This window comes from Festucalex cinctus, chromosome 13 (genome assembly GCF_051991245.1).
Source record: "Festucalex cinctus isolate MCC-2025b chromosome 13, RoL_Fcin_1.0, whole genome shotgun sequence".
In the NCBI taxonomy this organism is placed as follows: domain Eukaryota; kingdom Metazoa; phylum Chordata; class Actinopteri; order Syngnathiformes; family Syngnathidae; genus Festucalex; species Festucalex cinctus.
The window spans coordinates 20043749-20067114 of record NC_135423.1 but is presented as its reverse complement, the minus strand read 5'-3'; the positions used below and the strand labels follow the sequence as shown (position 1 = coordinate 20067114).

General features: G+C 39.7%; 1 protein-coding gene across 1 annotated transcript; it reads right to left on the bottom strand.

The window, feature by feature from the left end:
* Window positions 1-592: 592 nt before the first annotated feature.
* blmh (bleomycin hydrolase) lies at window positions 593-22521 on the bottom strand. Its single transcript, XM_077540559.1, has 12 exons — window positions 22383-22521; window positions 20622-20819; window positions 19701-19810; window positions 19426-19567; window positions 18647-18735; window positions 18460-18552; window positions 6904-7059; window positions 6651-6809; window positions 6510-6577; window positions 5285-5402; window positions 4344-4410; window positions 593-1430 (listed from the first exon to the last, which is right to left on the bottom strand). Exons 1-12 carry the CDS (start codon window positions 22387-22389, stop codon window positions 1282-1284), a joined length of 1356 nt encoding a protein of 451 aa, XP_077396685.1. The 5' UTR covers window positions 22390-22521; the 3' UTR covers window positions 593-1281.
* Window positions 22522-23366: the final 845 nt, after the last annotated feature.

The following is a 23366-nucleotide window of genomic DNA, read 5'->3' as shown; positions in this document are numbered from 1 at the left end:
CGTATGGCCAGCAGATGGCAGCATTGGATCTCTTTTGAATGAGCTCAATGTGTATGAAATTACAATGAAACATGACGAAATCTAATGAAATAGAACGTTTTCAAGGATGACAGAAATGATCAAAGCCTTTGTCATATTAAAGTTTTTTTTGTTTTTTGTTTTGTTTTTTTTATAACGTGTGGCAGTAAAAGAGTTAATTTCCCTCACGGGATTAATCTGCCCATCTAAAGGTCGATGGAAGTTCAGAGGTCATGCACTGTTGAGTGCAGTCACATGCTAGCAGGAGAATGAACAGTGGGGCTCTGCAATGGCACCTGACACAAAATGAATTGAAATACATATGTTGGGACCGAAACGTGTTTCCTGCTTTTGGGAGAAAACATTACAATTTGCACATGCACTCATTTAGCTAGTTATTATTTTGGCCTTGGTACAGTTATCGAGGGAAGATTATGCAAATTTCAATGAGGATTAAAAACAGTTTTGCATATACAGTACCACATCTCTGATTGAATTTTGTGAACTCTTCAAACACATTTTGACTTTGGTGAGGACTTAATAATTTTCAAAGGAAAAGACATGACTCAAGAAGTGTGCTAAAAAAACAAAACATTTATTCTTATCTAGAACATTTCCATGTTATCAAAGAAACATGGGGGACATATAGTAGATTTAAAAACTCTACACTCCCCTGTTTAAATACCTTTTTTTTTTTTTTCCTTCTTCATTTGTCTAGGAATTGGGGGTAAGGTGGCAAGACTCATCTTAAAAACAACCAAGCTTGGCCACATTTTACAAAAACACACTTGAAATCTCTTTTTTTTTTTTTTTTTTGGCCACAATTCCAAACATATTATGCTTGGTGGAAAATCAACACTAACAAAAATTTCAGGTTTCAGCTAGAAAACAAAAACCTTCTGTGTGAGTGGAACTTTATTTTGCACATAATCAAAACTACTATGTGATTGGTTAATTCTGAAAACAGTCACATTCCCAGTTACAAGGTGTGCACACGTGCAACCATTTTATCTCAGTTGATTATTTTTACTTCCAAATGAAAAGACATTTTAAACATTCAGATTTCAGGCTATGGGTCACATTAATCGTGGAAAAGGTCTTAAAAAGTTATATTTATATAACAAAAATGTGGCATTTAAACAGGGATTTGTAGACTTTTTTTTTTTTTTTTTTTATAGCCGATCCATCCAAGGTGAAAATATAGCCGCAAAAGGGTGGAGTCAAAGAAACCAGAGGTTGAGGTAAAAAGATGGGCGTCCACACTTAGGCCAGGGAGCCCATTGGGTCCCAGGCAGGAAGTACAACAGGCTCTTGACTCATTACTTCCAGGACATCCGGGGGGAGGAACTTTTTGTCGACCACCACTTCGTACACATACTCTGAGAACCAATCATCTGTCATGATGAGGTAACCTGCAGGGACACAGATACAAATGATCAAAATAGCACACCTGTTTAATTATCAGTTGGGCCTCTTCGATGGATCTCTTGACCTTTTGTCAGAGTTGTTCTCTGATACATTATGTCTTATCAGAGAAGAAAATAGCTTCAACTTTACTTCTACTGAGGTTTAAGTCTTAACAAATGTTACAGAAATTGGTGAGCTTTGCAACAGAAGTTTCTGAAATCTGAAACAAGGAAGTCACAAGTCACAGTCAATTCTCAGTTCAACATAAATGTCTTCAACATGAAACAAGTGATAAAGTAGGTAGTACAGTAATTAATTACTACTGTACTGTTACTCGTGCACTTACTGGTTTAGGTTGGTGAGCTCTGCCACTGGTCATCGCGAAAAGCCGTACTCATTGCTGGTGTGACTCGAACCAGATTGTGACAACATTGCTGAAATGATTATGTGTATTTTGACTAAAACACCCTTTATCAATAAACCTGGGAACTGTTTTAAATTAAAGCTAGATATATCCCTTTGATGTAGAGGTTTTGCTCTGAACACCGAGACCTTACGCAGCGTTCAATTTGTTTTCTCTCGTTCCCCTTTCCTCTCATGCTTAGAGAGAATCCCACACACAGTGGAGTTATCAAAGACATTGGTGAATGCAAGGACATGGAAGTTCAAAACAATGTATTATGATGGTGTGTGTGTGTGCGCGTTTCGGCAGAGTGTTCATCCAAGTACGCAAATCGGAATCGTAATAGTACTCGATGTCATTGTTTGTTTTGAGGGAAAGGCCGACTGTCGACTCTCACAGCAGCGGCAGGGCTATGGCATCCATCTTGCTTACCTCACAACAAGAAACATGTCAAGGAAAATGAAGAATGCAGATGTACCGTAACAACTGGCTAAAATCCTTTAACGTCTTCGTATGACATTTAAAAAGTGCAATGCATGAAGTCACATCACTTAGTCTTGCACCAAATCTCCTTTTTCCAATTCTTTAAGTTGCTTCTATTCTGTTGTTAGATGTGAATAGTGTTTTTGTTAAATGACCATATTAATTAAAGAAGTAATACTTCTGTAGACGGTTTGACCCCCAACAATATGTGCATCAACAAGTTTAAATTAGAGGTGGAAAGGAAATGAAAGTGTGGAGAGCAAAATATTGTACAACAGGGGCAGCTAACGGTTACCTTTTCTTTTTCTTTGTAATATCAGATGGTGGATATGCCATGTCGTACAAAAATGTCCGGTAGGTTGTGAAAAATTAGAATGTTTGCCATTTTCCATTTCCATTGCATCAACAATGTTTCCACAATGTTAAATGGCCACAAACACCTGCATCTGTACTAAAATATATTGTCGGCTTCATGGAATAGTTTTTTGAGTTATGAACGTAACATACTGGTAAATTGATACAATGTACATAGATACAATGTACAATGACAACCTTCCCAACAGGCCAGATGCTGCTGAAGCTAAGAACATAATTCATATTTGGCACTATTTTCAGTTTTTGTAGGTGAAAGGATCAGGTATCAAGTTCACATCGTTCGACTTATGATATCAGAAGGCAGTATTGTTATGTTTTTTCTTCTCCAAAATGTCTAATTTATGGCATTACAGAGCCTACCTGAGGCTAATGTCCCATCAAATTAAAAATGATCATGAAAAACACAATGCGTTGCCAAGCTTTGGTCCAAAAGTATGTGAAAATATGAGCAATTGCAGATGTGAGAGCTTTCGTATGGAAGACACACAAAGTTAAACTTCTCCTGGGAGACTCTTCAAGCTTAGACAGATTATTAAAAGGCCTCAAGGGAGATGTCAACCTTGTAAACATACGCCATGACTCGCTTCCAAAATTAGCTCTCATCTACCGGTACATGGCTTTGCTTTTCATATCCCCTCAATGGAGGCTAGCTGTACCTGTATAGGGTGGCCAGTACTGGTCCATCTCATGTCTTTATCTTTCATGGTCAGAACCGAAACCTCCCTACATCTGTTTCCGCCTTAGCTTTTATCAGCAAGGCAGGCCCCCAGGTTCCCAAGAGAACGCTTTCACTCAAACATTTGTTGTCAAATCTTTATTAATTTGGCTGCCGAAAGGCTGGAACTCTTGTCTTTTTTATGAAATTTCATGTTTTCCCAGTCACTTTGTGGGTTCAAACAAATATTATGAAAGCATCTTTCACACTATCTCGTCTGTATATAGTGCTGTACTGTACTGTATGTGTGTGTTTCCTGATGACGCATGAACCGACAAGCTCCTACAAATTTGCAGTGGAATGCTGAGCTGAGAGACAAAGCGGATGACGGGTTCACAGGAAGATAAACCACAGGGATGAAAGAATAACAACAGCAAGATACTGAAGTGTGGTGCGGTGGTGGTAAGAAGCATCGGATTTGTACGGCCTCATATATATAAAATCCATATCGATATCTGATCATGTTGCATTATATCTCTGGTTAGTAGCGTGACCAATACTGAATTAAAAGCTTTAGAATTAATATCTTGTGGGGCACTCTGAAAAAAGTGGGTGTTAAGGGTTAGGTGCTGCTATTTTGGTTAGCAACCAAGATCAAATAGGCTCAGCAGTTACCTCCATTGTGAACAACATTGTCTATTCATTTATATAATTACAATATTCAAATTGTATTGTTTTGCTGACATTTTGAAAGAAGTCTATATTTGTCTTAAATCACAGGTCAAACTCCAGTCCTCGAGGGCCGTAGTCCTGCATGTTTTAGAGGTTTCTCTCCTCAAATACAGCTGAATCATATAATGAGGATCATTATCAGGTTCCTGCAGAGCTTGCTGATGAATCAGGTGTGTTTGAGGGGGGGAACCTCTAAAGCATGCAGGACTGCGGCCCTCGAGGACTGGAGTTAGAGACCTACATCTTAAAAAAAGTATGACTCTTGGTTACCTTTGTTCCCACGGTCATCTCCCCAGGAATTTTCCACCCTCCACTTTTCATAGCCCTCTTTTCCATCCTGAGAGAATCCAAAACAAAGGACAATGAAGAGATTAGAGCTATGCAGGGGGCACATGGAAGCAAGTGTCCTTACAACTGGTGTCACTTAATTGACAGCATCATGAATCACTTCAGCCAGTTAAGAAAGGATAAAGATTGATGTATAACTGTCACAGTTAATTGATTAATCGACAAGTAATCAATTATCAAATTAATCGAAACTATTTAAACTATTTTAATAATCAAGTAATCGTTTTCCTCCATTCAGTCATTCTGCTCTCCAAGCACCAGCCCCACCCAACCTGAGAAAACGACCTGTTGTCACTTTGTGACGTCATAACGTGTGGACTCACCACCGGTCCGCCTCTGTGGACTAAATGCACGCCCACTTTCTCTTAAATCTCCATGGGATAGTGACAAAAGTAGCCTTTATCAGTAAACATTCTGTCCAAATCAATTCAAAGCAATCAATTATCTTTCACATTTGTAATGCCAAAGTGCAATGACAATTGTCTGTCTTAAAATCCCAGTAAGATTTAATCATTATATGCCTATAGTTAACTATGGAAGGGCTTAAAATACCGTGATGTTATCCCTTAAAATCCCTATACGAATATGAAGTACGGAATAAACACCAATCATTGGTTAATATATACAGTAAACAGGGGGATTTTTTTTTTTTAAATACATTTTATTACAAAATTAAAATGAATCTGATTAGTCGATTGAATAATCGATTCTAAAAATATTTGATAGTGATAGCATGAGTTGAATGCAATAAACACTGGCCTAGGTAAATGAATCTGCCTTTTTGCAGTTCCTTTTGGCAATGCCAAGCAGTATCAATATGGATATCCCTAACCCTCAAGTACTGTATACGTTTGTGTGCCTACCTTGTCCGTGACAGCAGTGAGGATCATGGCGTGGGTCATGAGAGAATCTCCACATAGTAGACGCTCTGCCTTTGTGAGGTTCTTTACTGAAAGTCCAAACACCAGCTCGTGGTTGAAGCTGTACATACACAAACACTAATTTAAGAATGATGTCCTAGAATGCTCACAAGAAAATACTTGCTTTACTGGGCCATTTCCCTTGACACTAACAATCATCAATACTGTGAACCCCATGTAAGTGCAGATCAGCATTTGAAAATTCACACACACATTTTTTTTTTTTAAACTAGCCTCTGTAATTTGCTGAAAAATTCACTTATTTCCCATCTTTGCACTTGGTCAAAGAAATAAAATATTGCTTGCAAATAGTGCTTTGCCACAATCTTCTATCATTCATAGGCAATTATATACCTTATTAGGGGGATGTCAATTTCACAATTTTGCTAGTTGTAGCAGGGCTTGGTCCCAAGCACTCACAAATACCAGGGACTACTATATATAAGACTCTTCATTTTATAATTGTGACCTTTATAGAACACTTCAAACTATAAGAATATATTGTCGCATGGCAAAAATGGCACCCTCAATTTTCACACTGCTATTTTTTATTTGATCACTTTATATTTATGGCCTACAATTGCCTTTCATATAAATATTTACTGTAATTATGGCTATGTTAGTGAAATAAATAGGACTTCCTGGTCAAATATAGTAAAGAAAACAAGCATATTCACACTGCACACAAATTCACAGATTATTGTTTTCAGTTTTTGACTGACTTGTCAAATGTTATTAACAGCCACTGCAATGAAAACTGATCGACTGCATCAGAAATTTAGCACAAAGCTGGCTCGGTTCATTGGGTAGATTTTAGCATGGCGCCAGTAACTCAGACAAATGGTGGGGCACCTGAAGGGCAAGGATCAGAATTGTTCTGCTGTGGAAAGACAGATGCCTCACACAGGAAGAATTAGGTCTGGTCTTGTCATGCAAAGCTGCTACAGTGACGTTATACAAACACTCCCATGTTTGTCAAATTGAAATAGGCTGGTTTACTGTTATACCAGATTTTCCTGTCATTACATGGCTGTTGATTTTGACAAAGTTCAACTGTCAAAACCAATAAACGGTTCCCATTTATCTGCACTCTGTACCCGTACCCTGGAATAAGGAGGTTATTCAGAAATATTATCAACATGCATTACTTAGTAGAAGTAAAACTTACACATTCATGTCGTTAATGCCCAGCTTGCCATGGAAATGTTTGTCAACATCACAGCCGAACCATACAGCCTAATAGAGAAACGGGGGCAATGTTTAAAACGAAGCCATTTGCTGTAGACCTTATGGCTTGGTTTCAACCTACCTCTCCCTCCTTTATGGACTCTGCAGCAGCCTTTTTGAGAAGCTCGATGGGCTGATTGTTGTAAAGCGTCTGGCGACCTTCAACCATGTTACCGAGGAACTCCACACTGTACAGCTTCCCATAGGGGTTTTGGGGTCGAGGGTCATTCACAAGGCATATCTGACATCAACAAAGAATTTAATTTAGAGAGTGAACTGCTCCCAAAATTAGAAACGGTAAAAAAAAACGGTAGTAGTATTATGGTCGCACATACTTTTTCCTGAATGTTGTATAGGGGTTTGACATGCACCCTGTAAAACTCTTGGGGGGTGAGGGGTCCCACACGATGGAAGTTCTTATCCTTGTCCCTGTACTCCCAACAGATGGTTTCAGGCGGGCTGCCGAGACAAACGCTAGTCACCCGGAACACCTGCAGGGCAAACACATAAGTTGGGCAGTCAATTGAGCCATCGTAGCAAAGTGCAGTAAAGTAAAACACATTCAAAGTAGGATGTTTTCGAATCCCTTTCAATCATATTTTAAATCAGCAAAACGCCGAATGTACCTGCATATTTGATACTACAACCATTGCTGCTACTAATCCTGCCCAGTTTAGCTCCTTTTCTTTCGACAACACTTCCCAACCAACAACCATTTCTCTCATTTCCCTTTTTGTACCTCACATTTCTTCATGTGCGTCCTCCTGCTGGCCAAAAGAATGATTTCCTGTGGGCTAAATAGGACTGTTTGGACTAGGCCGTCTGTTAATCTGGCCCTTCTAACCTCTGCTGAAGCTCTCAGGAATTTCCCGTCATGCTTTGCACCTCTCCCGTCCTGTTTTTCTCCGCCAACCGGACTGAATATATCCAACTGACATCCTGAATAATAAAAAAAAAAGAGACTGAACAATTAAGAAGCCATCTAGCATTCCATCGGTGGCAGAAACGAAAAGATGAAGCTAAGCTGTCAACAGTCATTCCTCGACTCATGCTTTTTTTTTAAAATGCAACCCATTTCTTGGACAATTATTTTATCTTGAGTTTCAAGCACAAATTGGAGTTATGAGTGTTGGATGGTGGCAGCAAACTTCACGTTAAGCAGCAGTTTGGTAGATGGTGAACGATTCTTGCATTGCAATTGGCGGGGAACCTGTTTAAAAATAAAATGGGTGGTTTTGTACGAAACAATTAAAAAAGTTGGGTCAAATTAACCCAAGTAGTGGATCAGTCCCATTTTTGACCAACTCATTCACTGCCAGTCATTATAGAAAATTTTTACATTTCCAATACTCACGTGATATTACATTCAATAATTATATATAAACCGAATCTACCAAATAACAGAATAGACTCCCTACTTTTTGTCCCGTCCCGTTCTTTTATAATTGACAGCAGAAAAATGTAGGTTTGCCAAAATACAGCCATTTCTCCCATGGACTCTGAAACTGTGTTTATTTCCTATAAAATGGGGCAATGATGTCATCTACCGGTGGTTGGGCATCAGTAAAGTTGTTTCCAAGTTTGATATTTACAGTGGAGCATGCTCAGATTCGCCCCCATTTAGCACCGCTCTAAAAAATACAATTGACAAGTATACTTGTCAAAGGCAGTGAATGAGTTAATTGGGTTATTTCTTACTCAATACTTTTTAGAGTGTCCTGTGACCCCAAGTAAACTGTACATTTCTTGCTGTAAACAATATTATTCCTACTTAACTGCATGCTATCCATCCATCCATCCATTTTCTTGGCCGCTTATTCATCACAAGGGTCGCGGGGGCTGCTGGCGCCTATCTCAGCTGGCTCTGGGCAGTAGGCGGGGAACACCCTGGACTGGTTGCCAGCCAATCGCAGGGCACACAGAGACAAACAACCACCCACACTCACAAGCACACCGAGGGAAAATTCGGAGCGCCCAATTAACCTGCCATGCATGTCTTTGGAATGTGGGAGGAGACCGGAGTAGCCGGAGAAGACCCACGCGGGCACGGGGAGAACATGCTAACTGCATGCTATTTGAATTAAAAACAACACTTCTTAAAATCCGTGTTTTCTGTTCACTTGTTTATATATAAAAAAAAAAAATCAGAACAACAATGAATCACCGCAAGTAATATTTACACTGTATAAATTTATTTATCCATCCATCCATTTTCTTGACCGCTTATTCCTCACAAGGGTCGCGGGGGCTGCTGGCGCCTATCTCAGCTGGCTCTGGGCAGTAGGCGGGGGACACCCTGGACTGGTTGCCAACCAATCGCAGGGCACACAGAGACGAACAACCATCCACACTCACACGCACACCTAGGGACAATTCGGAGCGCCCAATTAACCTGCCATGCATGTCTTTGGAATGTGGGAGGAGACCGGAGTACCCGGAGAAGACCCACGCGGGCACGGGGAGAACATGCAAACTCCACCCAGGAAGGTCCGAGCCTGGACTCGAACCGGAGACCTCAGAACTGGGAAGCGGACGTGCTAACCACTCGACTACCGTGCCGCCTTAAATTTATTTATTTATTTTAAAATAATTTTCGTAAACTTTCAATAGTCTTCTAACAAGTAACTCGTAATTTATTCAATTTATTTTTAAATTTTTGCTCCTATAAAATCACATTCAGTATTTCCAGAACATATTAAACACATTATTTTAGCATTTAAAAAACTAGACCTACTGTACTTAATGCAATAGTACAAACTAAGCAGGATTCATTTCGGTACCCACTTAAAATAAATGCCTAAGTCCTTATTTTTTTGCAAAAAAATAATAAAAATAAATAAAATAAAATAAAATTTTCCCAAAAATCATCTCATGATGCAAATGGTTCAATTCATTGTGATTCCTGAAACATCTGAAAACATGATTTAGGAGATTATTATTATTATTACAGTCAAAGTGTAATATCCATCCATCCAATCCAAATTGCATATCCTGTTCACAGCCTATCATAGATAACTTACCAACTTAAAATATGGAAACATGGACGAATGCTGACTGTTTAATGACAATATCATACAGCCTATAACATCATGCCCAATTGTCCATGGTTTAATTATTTTTTAAATCAGTCCATATGTGTAGCGAGTCTGACTGCATGAAAGAACACAGCTCAACACGGACAAAAGGTGGAGAACTGCTGAAATAGTGAATTCAATGAAAATATTGTGTTTGTCAATTTCTGCTTTTGGGTTTTAACGTGGGTGTTGCTGCTAATTAGATACATATGGCGCATTTGGTGTCATCAAAGTTAGAAACAACACACATGTACCCCATCTGCTTGTCATGCACACGTAATGAAGACAGGATGAAGACCAGGTACAGCCACAGACACGAGATCAGAAGGGTGTCAATGTCAATGTCACTACAACACTTTGCAAAGTAGGACTGACGGGGCGCTTTGATGCTGAGAGACATGCACACCCACTGATGCATACGCACATGACACCGCCCCTTATCCACACACATGTAAAAGAGAATGTTTACAAACCAAACAAGCGATCCTTGAATAACATCCGCACGATAAGAAAAAACTACACTGGAGTGGATAAATTTCACTCAATAAATCTTAAACTAGGAGTATACTCAGTAATGCAAAATGAAGGCTGACTACAAATGGCAAAACATGTACAGTACTGATGCTTATTAACATCGGTTTATATACTTTTTTTTTTTTTTATGATACTAATCAAATGTACTTGCACGACACACATGCTATCCAACTCATTCTTTTAACATGAGCAAATTCTCCTTTGCAGCTGGCCTTGAGTGAAGAGTGTTTCACAAAACAAACCACTTCCAGGTGGACAAACAAACACTGACTACCATCAGGCCCACCTCAGCAGACACGCAACACTGTGTCTGCAACTTTTGCAGTTACAAAAAGTGTGCGTGTGTGTTTAAACAAACAAGCCAACAGCAGAATACAACAAAACAGGCATCAACAAAGGCTGCTTAACACGATGCTGTGTTGGGGAACACGTCTCAGTTGGAGATTGATCGACTGACTCTCTCATATGAAAACACACACTTGCACATAAAGAGGTTTCAGCAATCACACAATGATTTTTTTTTTTTTTATTCAGCTTGAACCACCATTTTCAACTTTGTGAGTTAGATGTTAATGTGCAAATGATTCTGATAAGCTTTGTGGTCAGTGTGGTCCACTCGTTCAGATATACAAATGTACATGTGCTACCACTTGCAACAACTGGGTGGATGTTTCCATTACTCTATACACATTACAGTATGTCCATTCATTTTCTATTGCAGTTGTCCTTATTCGGCCTGGTGAGTATGTTGGAGCTGCTGACTTTGGTCAAGTGGCATTGTACAATAACCACAGGGCATATGTTGACCAGAGCTGCCCAAGTCCAGTCCTCGAGAGCCCCTATACCGCCTGCTTTCCATGTTTCTCTCCACAAACACACTTGATTCATGATCAGGATCATAATCAGGCTTCTGCAAAGCTTGCTGATGAGCTGATCATTGGTTTCAGCTGTGTTGGAGGGAAAACAGGCTGGATAGGGGCTCTCGAGGACTTGACTTGGGCACCTCTGATGTAGACAAACAACTATTCATACTCACAGTCACACCTAAGGACTATTTAGTCTGTACATGAATTCAAATTGATTCTATTCATTCTAGCAAGAGCATATTATTGTTTAGCAATTATTAGCTAAGTTTCTAGCATTGCATTTTAAAGGTCCCCTCATATGAAATGTTTACCTTTTTTTTTTTTTTTTTGTATCACATTAGCTCAAACAGCACTCTCAAATGGGCTGTTTCAGCAGGTCGGTTTTACACGTCACTAACCCCACCCTTTTCGGTTTTACACGTCACTAGCTCAGTGTGAACTCCACCCTCACAATTTTCAACCCCCCCGCCGGAGCAAACAAACAGCAGCAGCAGCAGGAGGAGGACAGCATGGCAGCAAAACAACCCCATAGCAACTGCTCTGAACCAGATTGTACAGAGGACAAGAAAAACATTTTTCTTGTGCCACAGAAAGGCTTGTGGTTGGACTGTGTTTATGCATTAAATATGCCCAAGCAAATCCCAAAACATGTTAGTTCCCGCGAGTGGGGTGGCCGATTTCGCGCCCCATATCTCCGGCCTGGAGGGTCGTGGAGGGCCGGCACCGATGCCGTTGGAAAGCCAAGGTCGACCCGGTTCCGGGGATGTGTTCATTTTCCCCGTAGGATTTATGGTTCGACCAGTACGGGGGTGTCAATCCCAGTAGCTGTACCCGGAAAATGTGAAGAGGGTTAGAAGCCCTGACAGTTTGTGGCAAACATTTAACTGCCGACTGCGTCAGGAATTTGGGACAATACAAACGTGGATTAGCAGAACATCTTCACTTACCCTGGGATCAATACCGACTATTGAAACTAATGAGCCAAGAGTAAGAGTAGTAACTGAAATTAAAAGTAAGGGTGATATACGTCAAGATATGAATATAGCAGCAATTAAACTTTTATTAAAGCCAGAAAAAGACCCCACCCTCCCACCAAGTTACCGACCGATATCACTAATTAATACCGATATTAAAATTATCGCTAAGGCCTTGGCATCTCGACTAGAGACAGTAATCTCGACAATTATTCATAGCGATCAAACAGGTTTTATTAAAGGTCGTCATTCTACTAATAATATTAGGAGGCTCTTTAACTTGATTAGTATGTCACAGCGGTATGATAAAAAGGCAGTTGTTATTTCGCTGGATGCGGAAAAAGCCTTCGATAAAGTTAACTGGTCCTTCCTCTTTGCTGTCTTAAATAAATTCGGCTTCGGGGAGTCATTCATTCAATGGGTCTCAATATTATATGATTCTCCTAAAGCTACAGTTACTACTAATGGGATTACATCACAGAGTTTTACTCTACAAAGGGGTACAAGACAAGGGTGCCCAATGTCTCCTTTATTATTTGCTATATTTATTGAGCCGCTTGCATTAGCTATACGTCAGGATAGACGGATCCAAGGAATCCACTCCGGGACAATAGAACATAAAATTAATCTATATGCCGATGATATACGCTCCAACTGCCTGTCTTAGCTAAAGATATTATAAAGCTTTCTCCAACAACAATAAAGAAAATATCAAAAATATATAAGTTATTTTTATACACAAATAAAACGTATTTACCGACTTTAAAATGGGAAAAAGACTTGTTAGGCCGTCAGGTCAGACACGTTTTCGTTCTGTTTCGCTCCACTACCAGGGGCACTAAATAATCTTTACTTCATAAAATAGATTTATCAGTAGTAAGTAAGAATCCGTGGAGTTCACCCTGTGAAAACCCGCCAATTTTGTGTTTTCGGTGGTGAAACCCCGGCACTATTTTGCGATGAGGCGCAGTGATCTCTGGTGTGGGCGTAGTGCCATTAGGTCGGTAGCGGTGTGATTTAGGTCACATGAGCCAATCAGGTAGCTGCTGCGTTCTCCTCACCATAGCAACCGCATATCAAAAATGGCGACCACAACGTCGGCGAGCGAAGAAGAGCGAAAGGAGAAAAAAGTTAAAAAGAAAGTGGGGAAAAAACTTCGTTCCCGTTCAGGTTTGCCCATCGCTTCAGCTGGCCCCGTCCTTCCAGCCATCTGCATCATTTGTAAAAATAAATTTCAAACTATACTCGTCTGGGATCGGAAGGAACACGGAAGAGGGATCATCTCGCCAAAGCAGAAACATTGTCAGCAGGTATGTGCTACCCACACGCGTGCCCATTTCTGTTATTAATGTGACCGATATTTAGTATAGGGTTGAAAATAATTTGTTGCTAGGTTAAGTTTTAAGGCTATAGTTTAGTAAAAACGCGAGCTGCTGAATGATTTATCGAGTGAATCCAACAGTGGTTACCAAACTCGGGTTACCTGTGCCCATCAGTCATAATAGAGAGGCACAGCTACACCCTCCCTTTCCCCCAAACTCTCTCTCACCAACCTCAACAAACACTTTACTTTACTTAAATCTGTGATATGCATATACTGTAAAGAGGTGATGTGACAATAACACTTATAATGTAATTCTTTTTTGTGTAAAGGCGGGTTGCTGCAGGCAGATGAGATGATGAAAAATAAATAAATAAAATTGATTCTCTAAAAATGAAAAACAGTTGGTTGTTAATTATTACATGCAAATGTGGTTTTTTTTTTGTCTTCTGTATTTATAATTGTTCTTTGACCAAGAAAGTATATAGGCCTATAGGTGTATTTTTATTTCTATCCAAATATACGATTATTCACTAGAATTTTCAGTAGGATATCCGAATACCAAAATATTCGATAGCTGCAGCACTAATAATACTAATTTTGAGTTGTGGCACGCCCACACGAGTTATTTTACCACACACCTGTGTCAAAACTAGCTTACTGCACACACTGCACCCCAACTTCAAATTTTTGCTAACATAATAATAATAACAACAACAACAACAATAATAATAATAATAATAATAATAATATATTATGAATTTTGTTGGATCCAAAAGCAACTTACATAATTATATATTATATGATTGTAATTGTCTTATTTTCAAATGTTTAAATATTTTCTTGATTTGAACAAATATAATTGTTTTGAATAATCTTGATTTCAATTATTACCAAAATAATTGTGATGAGTATTTTTTTCCATAATAGAGCAGCCCTAGTGTGATGTGAATATGTGTATCTTGTGCTCATCTTTCCCTTTAATTTTCTATTTCAGGCAGGATATACTGAAACGAAGATTCAGGCGTGATTTCCCCCAGCTGGTTTTTCACACCCCTTTCCAGCAACAACTCTGAAATGGTTTTTGTAGAGACATTATCAACAACTGACAAACTTTTACACAGGGTACCTCACTCATCAGATACATCAACTACTGAGTCTACTGACGTAAGCCAAGAAAATGACACTAACACATAGCTGGTACAACATCAGGTTGGAAAATTACAGGGCATACGAGGACACTTTACAGTGCAGGGCTGTAAAATCTATGTAAAATCTGCCATTTTGTTTGTTTCATTATCAAGATGTTAACTCTCCATTTTAACACTTTTCAAGCAAAAATAAAAATGTCTGTATTCCATTTTCCACAAAAAAATGCCCAAAACAAAGCTGTTCCATTGAAGTTCCATGGTTTTATTGTGAATGCACAATTGATTTTTATTTGATTTTTTAAATTTTTTTAATTAATATTTTATTGTGTGTCGGGCATAAATAACATGCTGTGATGACATAATCTGATACTTTAATAAATATTCTATATGTTATAATAATCTGGGCTCTGAATGCATCTATTTTCATCTAGTCCATTTTGCCTTGTTCCAGGTTGGTGGTGCATTGTAGTATTTTTGGCCAATGTATGCTGCTTCTTGTGTACCTTTCATGACGTAGTAGGTTGTAAATTGTTTTCATATATGAAACATAAACATTGCTAAATGTAACATTCGTGTGCTGGTGTCACTTCCAGTTGAAGCGTTTTTTGTTTTTTTTTGGCACAAATTTAATGATCTAAATTCACATGATTGCACCAAACCACCAATACTTGTTTCTGATGTTAGGTACATGTATTTATAACATCTGGGAATGATATTCTGTTGCCAAATTTAATGTAAGACGTTTTAAAACCAAAAACTGCAGCAAAAATTTTTCGTTTTTTGTTATTTACCTATATATGCATTTCTGGCTTGTGACAAAATTGGGGCAGGAAAACATTGGGTGAACTTTTAACCCAAAGTTCAGAAGGGTATTATCTATCAAAAAATGCATTGAACAAGTAGTGCCCAGACAGTGGAGCGAAACTCATTTTCTAGGCACTTTTTGGGGGTTCACCCCACGGCCTATGTCTATAGTTCCGGAACCAGACTTTTGGACCCAAATCTGTGAAAATGTATTTAAAATGACCAAACAGACAAATTTGCAACTTATCCAATATAAGATACTTCATAGAACATATATTACACAATATATGATGAAAAAAATGGGACTCTCTGACTCCGACATTTGTCTCCAGTGCTCACAAAACACTGCCGATACTTATCTTCATGCTTTATGGTCATGTACTCCAGTGCTGTATTTCTGGACTAAAATCTTGGAAAAGCTCGCTGATATATTAAACTGTAGGCTTCCTTTATCTCCAAGATTGTGTTTACTAGGTGACTTAATAATAACTGAGCTACCATGTAAACAATCTCAATCTATACTTATAGCCCTTACTATTGCTAAAAAAATAATCCTTGTCAATTGGAAAAATAAACAATCTCTAAATATCGACCACTGGTTAAACTTACTAATACATTATATCTCAATGGAAAAAATCTCTGCCTTAAATAAAAATCAAGTATCAAGATTTAAACAAACGTGGTCTATGTACATAGAATATTTTAATCTTAACTCATTCACTGCCTTTGACAAGTATACTTGTCAATTGTATTTTTTAGAGCGGTGCTAAATGGGGGCGAATCTGAGCATGCTCCACTGTAAATATAAAACTTGGAAACAACTTTACTGATGCCCAACCACCGGTAGATGACATCATAGCCCCATTTTATAGGAAATAAACACAGTTTCAAGAGTCCATGGGAGAAATGGCTGTATTTTGGCAAACCTACATTTTTCTGCTGTCAATTATAAAAGAACGGGACGGGACAAAAAGTAGGGAGTCTATTCTGTTATTTGGTAGATTCGGTTTATATATAATTATTGAATGGAATATCACGTGAGTATTGGAAATGTAAAAATTTTCTATAATGACTGGCAGTGAATGAGTTAATTTGGCAACTTAATCCTGCCTAGATTCTGCCTGTTAACGAGAGCCACCACATCGTTACAACTTCTGTTTTCGCTGCTTCTGTATTTGGTATTTTGTATCTGATTGTTTTTATTTTTATATAGTCAGGAACCTAGTTGCTGCTAGTGGGCTCGAGCATACCACACTATACGACACTATACTCACTAACTCCTTAAGATTTATTTCTAGTGGGCACTAAGCATCAACACTTGGTGTTACTGCATGCTAATTAGTCAATTTGCTTGACGCCGTCCCCCGTGGTCGGGCGGGGGTAGCTCCGCCCCCCCCGTTGTCTGCTCGGTAGCGGTTGCGCCTTGGCCGCTCCCTGGGCCCCCTGTGGGGTGCGGTGTCGGGGTGCTTTCCCTGGTGCCCGGGGCGGTGCCGTCCCGGCGCGGTCCGCTGCTCCGTGCCCGGCGGCGCGGTTCGGGGCGGGTGGGCCTCTGGTGTGCCCCGTGGTTACCTCTCCCCTCCTCCTTCCTCCCCCCCGTCGCCTCTCCCTCCTCGCCTCCCCCCGCCCATCCTCCTCTGCCTCCCGGTCCCTTTTCCCTTGTCGCCCTCCCTCCCCCCCCTCCTGCCCTGCAGCCGCCCTTTCGCCTTCTTGTCGTCTCCTCCCCGCTTCCCCCTCCCCCCTTCCCTGTCTGCCCCCCGCCCCCTCCCTCTCCCTGGGCCTGGGGCTCCCTCCCTGGCCCGGGCGTCGGGCTCCGGGGGCCGGGCGGGGGTTTGAGGCCTGCCCCACTCCGGTAGTACTCCTGGCGCCCCGGGCGGGCTCCAGTGGCCGGTGGGCTGTCCAGTAGCCCTGCTGCGCTGGCCCTGTCCGCCTATCGTGGTGCCAGATGGGTGGGGTGGGGGGCGGGCGTGCCACCTACACCCGCCGGGTTGGGTGAGGCCCCGCTGGTCGCTCACAAAAAGAAAATGTAAAAAAAAAAAAAAAAAAAAAAAAAAAAAAAAAAAAGAAACTAATGAGCCAATATTACTTCAGGTGCAGATGTGAAGATTGTTTGTAAACAGGAGCACACTGAAAAGATGAGACTTGGTCACACCCAACTCATTTTGTAGTCAAAAACACACGGAAGTCTGGTGAGCCTTGGCCACGCTCACCAAAATCCGCTCGTTTGATGCTAGGTTAAGTGTAAACCTTCCTCATGGAGGCTGCAACTCTACAACAAGGTACAATTTTGTGTTCTTTTGATACAGTATTAGGGCGTTCAGAGGATGGTTGGTGTAATTGCTGCAAAGCTCATATCAGGAGATCTTTAATATTTCAGATAATTATTGTTTTATTAATGAAGGTATTTTTAAGCCTTGTAGACTGCCAACGACCCTTCTCTCAGTAAACTGTTATTTAACAGCCCCCTCTTCTGGTTCACATGGAACATTACTGTGGTGGTACTTGGCTCCTTTCTTGAGCACATGCGTTCATCATGACTGATTGCTCTATGAATCATGAAAGAAAGAGACTCATGGGCACTCGGGCAATAATGGGATGCTCTCTTCACACTCGATACAAGGTCTACTACGTTGGCTGTTTTGAATACAAAAGAAAGATCAGCAATAGTTAATTGTCCATTCCATCCATCCATCTAATCTTTTCCGTTTACCCTGTTCAGGGATACAGTAGGATCTGTGCGGGTGAAGTGTGAACTACGCAAGGTTATAATCACAGGAAAATTGTGATGAGTGTGGGAATTGAGCCTAGAGTTACTTATGGTCTGCTACATTAATAAGGATTCAACTTCCACCCTAATTTTGTTGTATTACATAATTCTGATCAACCAACAAACCCAAAAATGGAAACAATAAGGCTTAAAAATAACCAACATTCAATCACTGAGCTTTTCCTCAAATAGTTGGAAAAAAAATCCCGGCTCAGTCAGATGGACTAGAAAAAAGGTGTAGTGTAGCTTCTGCTACAGACACGAGCAAGAAACTAGTAACTTTCTGCAGTGTTATTTCTCTGTCCTAAAAGACTCCTGGAAATATTCTGGAGACTTTAGAATCATCCTTCTTATATTGTACGTTAAAATAAATGTTTCCTATAAAAACAGATTCATAAATTACCTCCTCTATCATGGTATTGATGGCGTCGGAGATTTCCGATTGAGTTTTGTCACTCTCTATCATGCTCCTCAGTTTCAAGCAGTATTCTCTCAGCTGTGTGACACAATTGGACAAAGTCACAAAAAGTCATCAATTCCAAGGGCAATTTTAGGAGTTGTTGGGTGTCTTCAACAGAATACATACACACCTTGTGATTGAGAATGCCATTCATTCTGCGGGAGGCCTCTGAGCTGTGTGCCTCTGGGAAGCATTTCTTTGGTATGACACCATACTTTTCTGAACAAAAGACAATATGAGAGAATTTTAGTACAGCTGTGTGACTGGTTCTGTCTGGGAGTGACAAGGATGGACAGGAGCAAGAATGAGTTCTGAGACAAAACTAGAGAGGACAAACTGAGATGGTTTGACATGTGCAGAGAACGCACAATAAATATATTGGTAAAAGTATGCTGGAAACTGAGCTGCTGGGTAGGTGGCAAAGATGAAAACCAAAGAGGACATTTTAGAATGTAGTGAGGGAAGACTTATAGATTTAGAGCAGAAGATGCAGATAACGGAAGGATGGAACTGAATTGAATTACGCACAATGGGAAAGCGGAGTAAAGTGGTGACTCAAACCTAAACAAATCTTTGTTTGGATGTTTTTTCATATGACAGTTGGCTGGCCATATCTACCATGTTACATGCATTAATGTGCCTGTGATGTGTAACTGAAAACAATGATATTGGCAGAGGGATGGCTCCTTAGGATCTGTAAAGGTCCAATTTCTATAAAGTTGTATTGCATCTCATTATATTATGCAGGTTGTTTAAAAAATATTTTTTAATAAATGTTTGGAAGATCTACAGTCATAATGAGTCCAGTTAATTTCATAAAATAAATGTATTTTGCTGAATAATTTAGCAAAATTACAAATGACACACAAGATACAATTCACCAATAGCAGATTCCGAACTACAACTAACCAATGAGATTGACCAACATATCCCACTGTCCTCCATCATTGGCTGGATTGGAAAGAAGGAATTGTAGCAGGCGTCCATCCATCGGCTCCTTCCTCTGTGCTGTCTCCACATAGGCATGAAGGAAGAAGTAAGACCGCTCAATCTGTCGAGAACACACACACACACACACACACACACACACACAAAATAGTAATAATTGAAAGAAAGCTTACCCAGAATGCATTATCCTGTCATAATGTGGAGAAACTGAAAGTGCATGCACTGCAAAATCTCACCTTATCCCAGAAGAAGAGATAGGTTTGACTAAATTCAAACTCCTCTATGTTAAACTTCTTCATGAAGGGAAGTCGTATGACATTGAGACATGAAAAGATCCAACATCTTCCTGATGAAGAAGAACGTAGACAGGCATGTTAGTTTGGGTATGACTCCTGCACAGAAGTGGAACACAAAAGTGACACGCAAAAAATGAACTGAGTTCTACACAGCATTATGTATTCCTATAATAAATTATAGAATTACAGAGAAAATTCAGTCAAGCGTCGAACGTTAAATGGCCACATATCATGAAATCGAGATTCTTGACGTGGGGGCTGATTTTTGTGATACCACCAAAGATACGTACTGAAAATGGGAAAGAGGAAAAATGTGATGATGACCATACTAATGGAAATGGATCTTCTTGCGATGTTGTGGGGGCATACTGGCAAAAATGGGATACAACTCTAGCGCGTGTACTCAATACAGCATGGCTAACTCACCACTAGAAGAAAAAAAAAAAAAAGACAAATTGTAATCTCCGTTATGCGTTCAACTTAGAGGTGAGTACACAACTTTTGTTATTACACAACAGAAAGTTTTTTTTTAACACAGCTGTATGATTATAATGTTAGAAAGCATGATGCATGCTTCAGTAATCATTCTGCTGCACATTCCTATATGATATGCGCTAACAAAGTTAAGTGAGACTATACAAGTTAATGAGTTTCAGTTTTATGATTGTGGTTAATTCTTTTCCCACACTCACCATGGCAATAAAGTTGCAATATTACGCAAAACATTTCATGCTTAGTTAATAAAGCTTTAACACAGGTCAAAGGTTTTACCTGGAAATTGGAAAAGATTACTTTAACGTCCATTATCTCAAGTTATCCATGTACAAAAAACTCCAGATAAGAACAGAATGGAATAACTACCTGAGCTTTTTTGGTTAGTGACAGGCTTGCCCTCTGTGGGGATAGCATGCTGAAAGATGTGTACCGTATCCTGGACAGTCTGCCGGTGTAGGCAAACTTCCAGCGGGTCGATGCAGGTGGACACGTTCTGGGCTAACAGGTAGCGGGGCTCTGCCTGTAGGCGCTTTAGGAAGTTGGCAATCTTCTCTTGACTGAGACCTGGAAAAGCAACAGCAAGGAGGTGATGAAGGCCATGAGCTAAATATTTTTTAAAAGAATGATTATAGTAGACGCTGCAACAGTGTGGTTTAATTGGGAGGCGATACTAATTTCTCCATATTCAAAAACCCCATAATCATCTTAGCACTTAATGAATGCATACTCTCCAGTTAATGTCTAGTTTAGAAGCACTCAGGCACTCAGATGTAACAATACATGGAAAATGTCCAGTCAATAGTCGCAAATGAACACCACTACTTAATTAGGTATTACAACTACTATGCAGCATTTCTACTCTCCTACATCTATCCAGAGATTGTGGTGGTTATTAAAAGATACACTGAAGACTTAATTAAAAATGAAACACAGGCTTGGCAAAATGTGAAACTGTTGTAGCAGATGCGTAACAACCGAATAATTGTAATACAATTCTGTTTTAGGGGCGTATATAATAATTAAAAAGTGCTCTATTTTATTAGGAGAACACCTACAAGTAGATGGCCAGTGAAAAAGGGAGGAGGGTTGCACAAATACGCATTGTGTGAAGCAATTAAACATGGAAGGGAACATTGCCTAGTCATGCATGCTGCCAAGGGTTTGTCCAGTTGTCCACCTGCCACCTGCATTCTTTTACTGACTAGTGACAAAATGTGAAACACAATCTCAGCGTGCACTGTCACTCCGCATCTTATAATAACTATGAACTGACGTCCAAGTTCTTTACAATGGTGAGAGGCTAAGCACAGTGTTGCAAAGTGACTTGCAACTTCCACAAGTACAGGTTTTGCCATTGCTTTCTTATTAGCTAGATAATTTATGATACAAACTGAAAGTAAGATTTACTTTGTTTTTATTTACCAATTCGGAATGCCCCCAACCTATATGTGCTGCAGCTCACACTAATGTGGACAAGCCAGCACTAAAAAAAAAAAAAAATACAATAATAAATAAATTTACACCTAAACACTGGGATCTTAGCATGCATCCATGCAGGCTGAAAGAAGCCTTGATGCACAGCAATTAAAAAAAAAAAACATAGTTTAACTCCACATGATCTATAAGGGCTTTGAAATAGAAGTTTAAACTTCTATAAGTAAATTAAATGACTTATTTTTGAAACAGCCACCTCAAGTTAGTTTGCTGTGGTTAAATTAGCAACAACAAACGATGACTTAAGTGTTCTCACGTATGAACAAGTCTGGCACGTCTGAGGTAAACCTTCACGAAACCCGAAATAATTTTGTTGATTTCATACTGATGTACAGCTTCTATGGCACCTGCGATACAACTCCACTCCACTAGTAACAAATCCTAGCTAATTTCAACAGTTCTTGTCATCAACTGCGTCTCATTAAAGCCTGATGGTTTTAAAATGGTAAATTCACCATCCCAATACAAAGCTGTGAACTTATAGACAAAGCCGCCGTGTTTGATAGGCAAGCTAGCTCAAGGAATGCTAACTTAGCCGACTAGCTTCCTCAGTTGTCATGCTCAAGCTGTCAAGCACAGCCTGTCAAAGAAGCGCGCCGGTACGCAAACGTGAGAAAGCAGCAACAAACCTACCTGCCATATCGTCTTGGACCTTGAGAGTTTTGTGTGTTTCGCGCTTAAAAATAATAATACTGTAATAAAAATCACCGGTTCGTTGTTGACGTCAGACTCCGTCAGAATGTCAACGAAAAGACCTGGAAAAGCAACAGCAAGGAGGTGATGAAGGCCATGAGCTAAATATTTTTTAAAAGAATGATTATAGTAGACGCTGCAACAGTGTGGTTTAATTGGGAGGCGATACTAATTTCTCCATATTCAAAAACCCCATAATCATCTTAGCACTTAATGAATGCATACTCTCCAGTTAATGTCTAGTTTAGAAGCACTCAGGCACTCAGATGTAACAATACATGGAAAATGTCCAGTCAATAGTCGCAAATGAACACCACTACTTAATTAGGTATTACAACTACTATGCAGCATTTCTACTCTCCTACATCTATCCAGAGATTGTGGTGGTTATTAAAAGATACACTGAAGACTTAATTAAAAATGAAACACAGGCTTGGCAAAATGTGAAACTGTTGTAGCAGATGCGTAACAACCGAATAATTGTAATACAATTCTGTTTTAGGGGCGTATATAATAATTAAAAAGTGCTCTATTTTATTAGGAGAACACCTACAAGTAGATGGCCAGTGAAAAAGGGAGGAGGGTTGCACAAATACGCATTGTGTGAAGCAATTAAACATGGAAGGGAACATTGCCTAGTCATGCATGCTGCCAAGGGTTTGTCCAGTTGTCCACCTGCCACCTGCATTCTTTTACTGACTAGTGACAAAATGTGAAACACAATCTCAGCGTGCACTGTCACTCCGCATCTTATAATAACTATGAACTGACGTCCAAGTTCTTTACAATGGTGAGAGGCTAAGCACAGTGTTGCAAAGTGACTTGCAACTTCCACAAGTACAGGTTTTGCCATTGCTTTCTTATTAGCTAGATAATTTATGATACAAACTGAAAGTAAGATTTACTTTGTTTTTATTTACCAAT

Bases quoted from the DNA above. Each gene is read 5' to 3' on its own strand.
- blmh (XM_077540559.1), bottom strand. The intron at 19,811-20,621 runs GTAGTTATTCCA...CTTCTTCATCAG, and splicing joins CACTAACCAAAAAAGCTCAG to GAAGATGTTGGATCTTTTCA. The intron at 19,568-19,700 runs GTGAGATTTTGC...TGTTCTCGACAG, and splicing joins ATCTCTTCTTCTGGGATAAG to ATTGAGCGGTCTTACTTCTT.